General features: G+C 38.1%; 1 protein-coding gene across 1 annotated transcript; it reads right to left on the bottom strand.

Annotated features, from left to right (window-relative positions):
• Positions 1-48: 48 nt before the first annotated feature.
• On the bottom strand, positions 49-6,482 carry syt5a (synaptotagmin Va). The gene is made up of 9 exons (XM_072368721.1): positions 6,332-6,482; positions 5,571-5,585; positions 4,828-5,009; positions 3,308-3,394; positions 3,019-3,186; positions 2,742-2,909; positions 2,522-2,639; positions 2,301-2,434; positions 49-746 (listed from the first exon to the last, which is right to left on the bottom strand). Exons 1-9 carry the CDS (start codon positions 6,480-6,482, stop codon positions 537-539), a joined length of 1,233 nt encoding a protein of 410 aa, XP_072224822.1. The 3' UTR covers positions 49-536.
• Positions 6,483-11,279: the final 4,797 nt, after the last annotated feature.

Genomic DNA, 11,279 nt, shown 5'->3' with positions numbered 1-11,279 from the left:
TGGTGAAACAATCATGAAAAAATTAAGTTTCTGTGAATTGTAGTTCTTTTTTAGACAAAAATTACAGACGGAATAATTTGAATTACCACTCATCTATAGTGAAGTCTTTTAATCTGGGACAAAATTGAGCATCCCTTTAATTTACACCAATTAAGCCATTTAATTAGTCAGTCAATGCAAGTGTGCAGTTTTGTCATGCATAGGCAAGTGTTCACACATAAGCATTCAATCGCTATGTGTATGAATAAAACTGTTGTGATTACACCTGTTTGTATGCAAGTCTAAATTATGTATTCTGTAAATATAAAGCAAACATGTATGCTTACAAAGAGATCCCAAAGTGAAATCAAATGTTTTCATACAAATAGATCCCAAAGTGAAATATTACAAAATTAACAAAGGAAATTGTGAATATAACTGAAGCACAATGAAAAATACCATTCAAGTTAGTCCTACGGTTGTTGTTTTTTTAATGCTGAAGGAAATCTCTTCGGTACAGATAATGTTGTAACAGATGTATGTCTACAGAACTGTGTTTAGCGGATGGGGGCCTTTAGAGCAGCATCCACCTCCTCCTCAGGCAGCAATGTGTGCCATTGGGCCACAGGACGTCTGGGATTGGCCAGCATGTCTGACCAGTGGCGCAGCCCGACGCCTGAGGCCCCGTAGCCAATCCAGCACTTGCCAATGGGATCGTTGCTACCCAGCTTGTCGTAGTCGTACACTGTGATGAGCACCTGGATTTTCTGTGCAAGGAGACAGAGGAAAGTCAAATGTATTGTTGGCGTAGATTCTCAATTGTCCACGTCACGGGAATCCTAGGAAACTGGATAAAGGCAGTTTGACTTTGTTTCTTGGTTCTTTAAGACGTTTCACCTCTCAGTTTTCTATGAACTGAACTGAAGAATCCTTTCAGATGAGAGGTGAAACTTCTTCAAGAACTAGAAAATGAAGTCCAGTTGACTTCTATTCAAGATCTTAAGATACTCAAATGTATTCCATGTGCAGTTTTTTTCCTGGCTCATCATACAGCTAAACAATGAGTCCCTTGAAGGTGCGTTTTGTTGTAGTTGATAAAAAGTTATTCCAGCTAACCAAAGTGCAACCAGACAAAATATGTAACTAAAGAAAGACAGGGTATATTCAATCATCTCCCCCCTACACCCTCTATCTTTCTGTACTTCCCTCTATGCCTGCACTCTGCCCCTACACTGTCACCCCTGTCACCTCTGACAGAGTCTGACAAGTGATTTACTATGATAAACTATGTAGTTTATTGTTAGCTTTGATGTTAGCTGCAATGTTGTATCCTCATTGGTAAGTCACTTTGGATAAAAGCGTCTGCTAAATGCATAAACACATAAAATGAAATGTATGTTAGCATGCTAACATTCCCAAATATGAGCTTGTTGGTATCACCGAGAAAAACAAGAAGACTAAGAAGATGATAGGAAGGTTATTGGTTTTTGCTGCTGGTAACATTAACATCTGCACCACATAACTTGTCTATAGTTAAATAATTTTATAGAAACAATGTTGGCTTGGTCAATCAATCCTTATTAAGGTCAACAACACTAACATCAAAACTGTTGATGTTACAAAGGTGCTATAGCAGACATAGAAGTCAAGTATGGATCAAACCAGCCAACAATGTCATATCCCAGCCCCCTGCCACAAATATGACATTGACAAAATATTATGTCTGACAGTTATTATTTCTCAAATCTATATAAACAGATATCTTCTAATTTGTATATATATTTAAATATAGTATCTGTAATGAGGGACAAGACATTTGGTACAGCAAGCTTCCAGGTTTTAATTTGTGATTCGAGTAGTGACCATTTAATTTGAGTCCTGTTGAGAGCAAAACACATTGAACACTTTGGCTGAAATATAATTTCCATTGACCATTCTCTGATATAAAAAAATGGCCTTTTTAGTAGCTTTCAAAATGTTTCTGTGCATGAAAAAGGAAATCTTGCCCTGAATATCTTCTATGTACCGGGTATTTGCCGGCTTCACTGGAAGCCTGGATTGGCCGTTGCATAGAGACTCAGTGGTAGCACTATAGCCAGCCTGTCCACAGACTGAAAATATCCTGTGTTAGATAAAGACACACAGATGTCAAACTAGATTAATGGTTTTAAATCGCAATGGCCCCTTCTTTTTAACACCTTTAGATTAAATGAAAAAGTTTATTTTCCAAAACAGATATAGAGCTCGTGTGGATATGTTTATGCCCACAGTCAATAAATCCAGCTCCATGGGGAAAAGTGGTGCAACTGGGAAGTACAAACCTGGATTTGTGAGAAGGGGATCTCAAAGCTAAAGCTCTCATTGAAATAAGGATTCAGAGTGTTTTGCTTGACTGATGTCTTCTTCTTCTTGAGTCGCTTGCCATTGTGCTGCAACACCACCTTGACAAAGGGATCTGGGAGAGAGAGACAGTAGATGCTGGTATTAGACAGCAGATCAGCAGAGTTGTTGAATACTAGCCTTCACCTCGCCAAGTACTCACCTGATAGTCCTCCAACGTCCATCTTCTTCAGATTCTTGGCTTCCATGATGTTAACTGTTAGCTTACCAGCCGTGGGGACATAACGCAGGGAAATACAGATGTCACCCAGCTTCTCTTGCTTTTAGGAACAGAAGAACAAAGTGTGTGTTATATTGTTTGTAAGCTGGCATTTAATATTATGTTTGTTTGGGAAAAAAAACAAACAAAAAAACACAGGCACCTCCTCTTTTTCTCCTCCAACCAGATCCTTCCATTCTTGTTTTGGTTGTCCAAGATCTATACTGTTCATGGGGATTTTGATTTCGCCGATGACATCATGTTTACCAAAACGGTCAAAGTCAAAAACTTGCATCACCAGAGTCTGTCCACCCAGCTCACTGTAGGGTATCTGGAAAGGGAGAGTATTGAAATAAGTCTAACGACAGTATACTGTGTTTTAAACCTTTTAAGGAGAATCCAACGTGAGTAATCTGCAAAAAAGGTCTTAGTGGACAGACCTTAAAGCTGAAAGTCTCATTGAAAACAGGGCAGAGGTTTTTGCGCTGGACTTTGGTTTCAAACTTCTTTTTCTTGTCTGGCAGCATATACACTTTGACATAGGGGTCAGAGGTCCCACCCATGTCCATAGCTGGAAGGTCCTGAGCCTGGAGGATGCCCACTATCAGCTGGAGGAAGAAGGAGAGAGCAGAAAGTGAGTTTAACCGTAGAGTCAGACACATTCTCATGAGACCGAAATCAAGAAACAGATAATTACAAGTGTAGCATAGGTATGTGAGCATTGTGCACCTGGTTATCAGTAAAGTTATAGTCCAGTGAATACTCCAGTTTGCCAAGGGACTCCTTCTCCTCCTCCTCCTTACCACCTTCTCCATCCTAGAAGAGACAAAGTGATTAACTGTTAATGGTAATGTTGCTAAGCTCACATGTTGTTTATTTTGACTACTTTATACTAGGAGTTTTGTGTCGATTGTGCTAAATCTCCAATTAGGTACCAATAAGTTGCTATTGAAGAGTGTGCAGTTGTGATAAACCAGACTCCCCTTAAACGATTGAAAATGATTTGGAACATTTGATCTACTTGTGCTGGCCTACAGATTTGAATAAAGTATTGACATTCCATAGCGATGCTTGGAACCACTTGCTTCTTTGATCTGTTTCCAATCGCAAGCAGAAAGCAGCTGTGACTCTTTCATCACATTTGGCCTACTCAAATGCAATCTTTAATGGGCTGTTGATCCCATTCAAGGATTGTTTTCAAGGCTGTAACCAACCTGGATAAAAGCTAAACAGCATGACCAGAATTTCGTCTTGTGCTGTCATACAAAGTGTAGATGAGCACATTGAAACCACCTTCATGTTTGTACTTGCACTGGACTACATACAGCATCAGCAAGAAGCCGTCACTTAGCCCAAATGCTACAAACAGAGCTTAAAAGCTAGCCCACCAGCCTCCAGCAACAGTCATGATTAGAATAAACTACACCCTCTTTCAATTTTTTTTTAAAAAAGTTTTGTCAGTTTACTGATTTGGGTTCAAGTGGCTGTTAACACCCTTTCAAGTAGAAAAGACATCAGCAATGATCTTAGAGAAGCAATTGTTGCAACCCATCAATCTGGGAAGGATTATAAGGGCAATTCCAAACTATTTGGAGTGAGAAAGATTCACAAGTGGAAAACATTCAAGTCAGTTTTTGCTTTATCCAGCAGTGGAAGTCTCAGCCAGTTAATCCAAATGTTTGACTGTGCTCAGGGAAACTGCACCTTGCAGTCATCGAGTCCACCATAAACTCCTCTGGATACCAAAGTATTCTAGAGTCAAATGTGAGGCCATCTCTCTGACAGCTAAAGCTTGGCTGAAACTGGGTCATCAACAGGATAATGATCCCAAACACAGCAGCAAATCTACAACAGAATGTCTGAAAAAGAAAAGAATCAAGATGTTGCAATGGTCTAGTCAAAGTCCAGACTTCAGTCTGATTGAAAAGCTGTGGTGGGACCTTAAGTGGGGCCTAATGGAATTTGATTGGTAGTCCAATCAACTTTCTCTGACAATTGAGTAAAGAAGGGCATTTAAAATTTTTTTAAAAAATTTTAAAAAATCAACCCATTTAAACATTATTGCTCTTGTTTTTAACTTAATAATTCAAATAATAGGAATGGTGTTATTTCTTCTCTTAACATGATTATTCTGCAGCCACAAGCCTACAATACAGGCTCTTCAAATAAAACTAGAGAATGGAGTTTTATTAAGCTAGCTTTGTAGATTTACCAAGCTATTTATACACATTGACAGAGCCCTTTCTTACCTTCTTGTCATCCCCATCCTCTCCGTCTTTATCCTTCTTCCTGCGCCCCCGTCCACCTTTCCTCTCACGGACCTTCTTGGGCTTCTTGCCCTTATTGAAGCACTTCTTGTAAATGCAGAATATCAGGCAGGCGACAAGGGCAAGGACCACAACCACAATGGCTCCCACGGCCCACATGGGCACTGCACAACGGAGTGAAAGTATGAAGCAAGGTAGGTTGGTGCTGCTTAAACGAAAAAAAAGCTTTGACTCTGCCAGGTGAGAAAATATATTCCTTCTAAGGTGGTAAGACTTGTTGAATTGGAGAATCATGTTCAAAATGGCATAATTTTCATGATTATATGTAGTTTTTTTAATTGAAACCCTAGTGAAAAGGCTAAATCATGAATAGATATCTAAAAAAATGTCTAAAAAATATGCTTTTGAATTTGTTAATCCTATGACTTCCCTTTTAAGTTCTCGAGAGATTTGTCTGGTTTTGAATCTTGTAAAACCTTTTACAAAGACAGCATGAGCAATTTGTTGCACATTATGTTGGCCTCAGCAGGAATTGTAGTAACTTTGTCCATCTCTTCCATTTTGGACAAAAAAATCCATGTGTTTAAGATATAAAAGGCATTCCCAAATGGCTTGGTTCATGTAAAGTACTGATTATCAAATGATAGCATATTAAACAAACATGAACATGAAATGAATCACTCTTAAACAGGAAAAATAAATGGGATGAAATGGGATGGACTTACTCTTGAGTTTATGATCTTGAGGAGTGGAGCAGGTTGGTCATGTGAAGAGGAAAAGAAAAAAATTGGAAAGTGGAATGACAGAGTGGTTAGATGATGTAAAATGCAAGAGGCGTGAGGGAACAACCTGGCTTTTTGCACCTAGTTTATAATGTAGAGTCTGTGTTAAAGATGATATCATTTGGATTACTGTGTTATTCCTTACAAAAATGCAAAAGAGAGGGCTCAGTTGTTTAAAAACTAAGCTGTGCACATTGTGACTAGAAAACTGACATTTACAGCAAATGTATTTCAACAGACTTCCCTTTTAATAAACTGACAAGAACCCAATTGTTAGCCCACTACTAGATGCTTATGTTTATGCATTTGGCAGATGCTTTTATCCAAAGCGACTTACACTCCTATCCCAGGTAAGGGGGTCTTGCCTAAGGACCCCTACTGGAGGTTGTACCTCTCATGCAGGAGGTGAGGTCATTTCAGAGGGGTCAGGATTCTCTGACACGTACATGGTCACTTACATGAAGGGCAGCGATCTTCCCACTACACCAGTGTTTTTCAATTCTGGTCCTCATGACCCACTGCCCTGCATGTTTTTGATGTTTCCCTCCGCAGAGGGTCATGAGGACCGGAATTGAAAAACACTGCACTACACTATCCAGTTGTCTAAATACAATTGCCTGATTAGGTCTAATTGCCTATCAACAGCATGTTTTGTGCTTATGTTCTATTTAAAATGTACTGTCTGTATATTAGTGGGTTCTCACTTGGCAGGTGCGTGAGCTCATTGAAGAACTTGTTCTTCATGTTGGCAAACTGGTGGTTGGAGTGGTGCGAGGGGGGTGGGGGTGCTGGTCGCTCCTTCTCCTCCTCTGCCGCCCTTCGCAGCCGCACCCCTGCAGCGCTGACCAATCGCATTGTTGCTCTGAAACATCAGGGAGCACCAAACATGATCAGTGATCGACGATGTGAAACTGTTAGAATTGACTTTGGAAAGTTTAAGAACAACACAAACTGTTCTGATAGCGAAGGCTTTCAAAATGTTTCTGTTTTAGACATGCTGCAAGAAAATAAGCAATCATAAAATTACATCAAAGTCATCAAACATGTCTATCATTTACTCACTCGGAGCTGTATATTCAAATTATTACATCCACACATTCACTACAGTCACAAGACTGAAGCCCTTTGGCAAACGACACTTTAACACCCTTTATAAAAGAGTTTCTTCATCTCCCAGTTTCTCTTTTTTCAAATGTTTCCTTCTGTCAAACCTCCTCTGGTCAGACCTTTCATCTGGTTCTAATCTTTTTAATCCTCTCTCACTCCCCTGCCTCTGAACAGGCAGCAGTCCTTCATTTCAAGCATTGTTTTCCCATTGTTTCTCTTAAAAGTATGCAAAATCATAGTTTGATATTCCAGTGATAAAGAAAATGATAGGAACACACATATAGATTGTTTGTTTTTTTTACCTTACATAATTTGTTTACAAAAGGTAGCAAAGCCACAATGTCAATTATTGATAATTGTTAAACTCCAAAGTACCAGATGAGATTAAACTAATTTCAGCTACTTTCCTGTGTTGACTATATATTATATTTTTGAGTTGATAATATATATATTTTTTTGTCAATAAATTGTTAAAATTAGTAAAAACAAAAATTATTTTGAATATAAGTAGAAGAATACTGTTACATTACTTCACTCCAGTGAAGTAAGGTGTCTTTAGCTTGCTAGCATATTTAGCATATTTTTGTTCATGTTTTTGTATGGGAAAATGAGTTCTCGAAACTAGACTTGTGCATTTCATGCTTTAACAAAATGTTTTCTTATAATTTGTATATAAGCTAGCTCATTAGGAAGCTAGCAAACCAGCCTCGTATGACCTAATATAGGGCTTCAGTGCACTAAACAGATATTTGTGTACACTTGCATATTGATGCTTTAACCCCATTTATATATTATGTTTCTTGTTGTTTTATACATATTACAATATATATATATATATTTAATTTTAAATAGAATTGAATTTATAGATATAAATAAAGGCCTTCTTTAATTTAAAACTCAATTTGAAATATTCATAATCAAGCTTTTTCACTTTTTCTGCATGTCTTTACCATCTTCATACATCTCTGCTTCCTTTGTTGTTTTTTTCACTCTTTCTGCCTTCAATAAGGACTGACTTCTGTGGCTTATTACTGGCACTCTGTGATAGCAAGACTTGTCAAAGCAGACATGTGTTATAGGTGTACACCTCACATACATGTCAAATTACATTAAATTGGCTTTCATGTATCTTTGCATAGCAGGCATATTCACCTGTGTTACTAATAACATGAATGATGCTCTGTTGAAGTTAACTATACAACAGCCCTGATAGTTAAGTTAAATGCAGCCGCCCATATGATTTACTCTTGTGATTCTTTCATTGTGAGATGTGAAATCCCTTGAAGTATATTATACATACAAGATGCAAACAAATGGAAAATAATCAGAAATATTTCCTATTCAAATACGCAAGAAAGGCTTAAAGTGTTTACATTGGGAGAAATTCAATGTATAGGAAATCTGGCTTAAAGAATAAAAGAAAGAAAGTTAAAATCTTTGATAATTATGTCTTTAGCTTCATGATGTTTGTGCCCTGTAAAGAATTCCAGCTGTCACTCTGAGCACTAACATGCAAGCAGGGACATCTAAACACGCATTCACGCACTCCGAGTCCCCTTCCAAACTAGGCTCCCTCTGTCACCATGTAACAAGATTAATTGCTGAAGGTAATCCAGAAATCCTGGGCTAAAACAAATAAGGACAGTTTGCCTCTCTGGGTTTTCTCCTGCCGCCTTCTTCTTCACTCGTCTACTAGGCCTGTCAGGCTCTCTTCCTCATATCTTCAAACTGACTAACGTTCCAGCACACACATACACACCATATTTGCAGAATTATTTTTGATTTAGGTGGAAGGATTTGCAACACTGACCCATGTTGCCCTCGGATTTGTCACACAGAGGATTAAAGAGGGAGATCACAGTATGTGAGTCTAAACAGAATATAGAGAAAGACTGCTTTCAATTGGTGACCATTTTGTGGTAAATAAATAGCAGAAATAAGATCTTTATCTTTAAATCAATTTGCACGAATGCAGTAACACTTTTTTTTCTTTTCCAGACTGGTACTATTTCATATGTGTAATATTGTACGATTTAATGCAGCCTTCTCATTCTTTCAGGTGGAAGAAGTAGTGAATGTAACAAATGAAAATTAGGTTGAGTTAAATGAGATGGCAAAGAAATTCACGGTTCAATTCTTGTTTTACAAAATTACATTTGCCAGCATATTAGAAGTACATGTGAGTAAAAAAATAGTATTTGAAATCACGATGACGTGAAATATCTGCCTGAGCCTACTGACGAGTACTGTGGATAAAAGCATCCGCTAAGTCCTTTGTCATTTTGGTCTTCATAGAACTGATGACATTTGAACAGAAGTTTATAACACCCTGATATCAGGAAGATATACTCTCGTCATTTCTGGGTCACGTTAGATTTAGGCTGAATTCCAGCCAAGAGCTGACATCAGAGTCAGATTGCTGCTCAGGACTGTGTCTCTGAACCAAATTTCCAGGTTGGTGACCTATTTTAAATTTTCAAAAAAATTAATTTCAGCTGGAGGGTGATATGATGACGCTGCTCTGTGCTAGACAGGATGCTGCAGTAACTGCAGCAACTCTTATTAAGCTAAGCTACAAAGACTTTTGAGCTTTCTACAGATAAGAAAGCTTTGTCAACAGCATTATATATCTAGCTACTGTAGGACAGAGCAGTCTCTGGCATATTAAACAAAACTCACTTCATGCAAAATAAAACATGTCACTGTGTCACAAAGAACCACCGAAGCTTATTTCTTTCACAAGCTGCGCAGTGTCGGTCACCTAATCACATTTTGAAAACAAAGACAGAGAAGGCTGCATTGATTAATTGATTAAAAGGAGTAGAAAAACTTTAAGAGATATCTGCTGGACTTTTAACTGGTAGCCTATATCATTAGAATATGTAGTGTAAAACTAAAATGTCTTCCCAAAGGCTTTGACTACCATTTTTCTACTTCTATTGGTTGCTCCAGCTGCAGGATGCGCTCACATCGAGGTTCGTCACCACAGGTTCAAATGTGGTGGCTTTGGTGGTTGCTGAACTTTTACATCAATGTCATCATCAACACGTGTTAAATTCAATTCAATTCAGTTCAGCTCACTTTAATTACACTTTATTAATCCCCTAAAGGAAATTATATAGCTGCACTAGTAATGACTATTGAATATTTGCTATTGTTAAAAGGAGTTCAAATGTAGCAGAAATGAAGGTGTGGTAAATATCTTCACAGGTCGCCATCAATGGGTTGGGCTGTTGTTTTTGAATAACTTAGCTAATGGTTGCATTTGCTGCACTGGCAGGTACTACAGGTGAGCTCTCTGCGTAGACAACATGGACAGGAACTCACAGCCAACAGTACATACGCTCCTTCTCATTGACATGTCCAGGGTTAGCAAGCTCTGCAATCCTCCTCCTTCACGGTTACATTTCTGTCTGTATCTGCCCGTAGAGTCTTAAAGCAGCGTAGCGGGGTGTTGGAGTTGTTTCTGCAGCCATGTCTCAGAGAAAAATAAATGATATTGCCTTCCTGATATTCCTGCTGTGTCCTCATCAGGGATCCAAGTTTATCCATTTTATATGCCACTGATCTCACATTTCCTTAAAAGCCCAAGGGAAGAAATGACTTAATCCTCTTTCACCTTTTTCTCCATTTTGTTCCTGCTCTGCATCCTAGACATCTCCTCTTTAACTTGATTTGGAGTCTTATTCTAGGCATTATTTGGGCTTTGGACATCTAAGTTAGTTGACAGGTTAACAACCTTCCTGTTGTTAAAAAACACGAAACACTATCTGTTAAATTGGTATTATGTTGATTCACTAAGTTGAAATCAAACTTATTAGCTTCATAAGATGTAATTGAAAGATTTTTATTGTGATATGGTGTCATCACTAAGGTTGGTAATTCAAAAAGAGAAGAAAGGCTGCTCACACTCCCACTTTCTTGTCTTCGTATTTATCTGCACGTATCACAGTTAGTATCATTCACTTCACATCTTCCAAAGCAGACTTTGTAGAAAAAGGATCTTTCCAACAAATATTCATGGAGGGTTGGAGTTTGGAGCATAATTGCACTGGACTTTAAGATTTTGATCCAAACTACAAACAAGTCCCAGAGGTTAAAAAAGATAGTTCGGATGTTCCTGGGTAGCTGGGTAACTTAACATGATCAGAGACGGTTCCGTACTCAAGAAGCTGCTACTTTCTCCTTTAATACTGAGCCTTAATGAAAGTGACATTATTCATAATGATACTTTTCTATTTCTGGATGACTACTATGATAAATCTTTAAAATGACTCACTCCTGGTTCCTAAATGTTACTATTTGCTGAAAATGTTGTGACAGTAGTCACCCATATTTGGACTTATAATCAGTCAAACTGGAAGCTGTAATGGTTTTTAAACATGTTCTTTTTTACTATATTTAGGATATAACATTTCGTCACTCCAGAATGTGTAACAGCTTTGTTGGTCAAAAGCACCTAACAAAGCAGTTACACAATAAAGGCTTGGGAATTGTAAAATTACTGCAACTGCTTTGCTCCAAAATTGTTGTATGTGATATGTT

This window comes from Leuresthes tenuis, unplaced genomic scaffold (genome assembly GCF_036924035.1).
Source record: "Leuresthes tenuis unplaced genomic scaffold, fLeuTen1.0.hap1 SCAF_17, whole genome shotgun sequence".
Taxonomy (NCBI): Eukaryota; Metazoa; Chordata; class Actinopteri; order Atheriniformes; family Atherinopsidae; genus Leuresthes; species Leuresthes tenuis.
The sequence above is the reverse complement of the archived record's forward strand: the minus strand, read 5'-3'. Positions and strand labels throughout refer to the sequence as shown.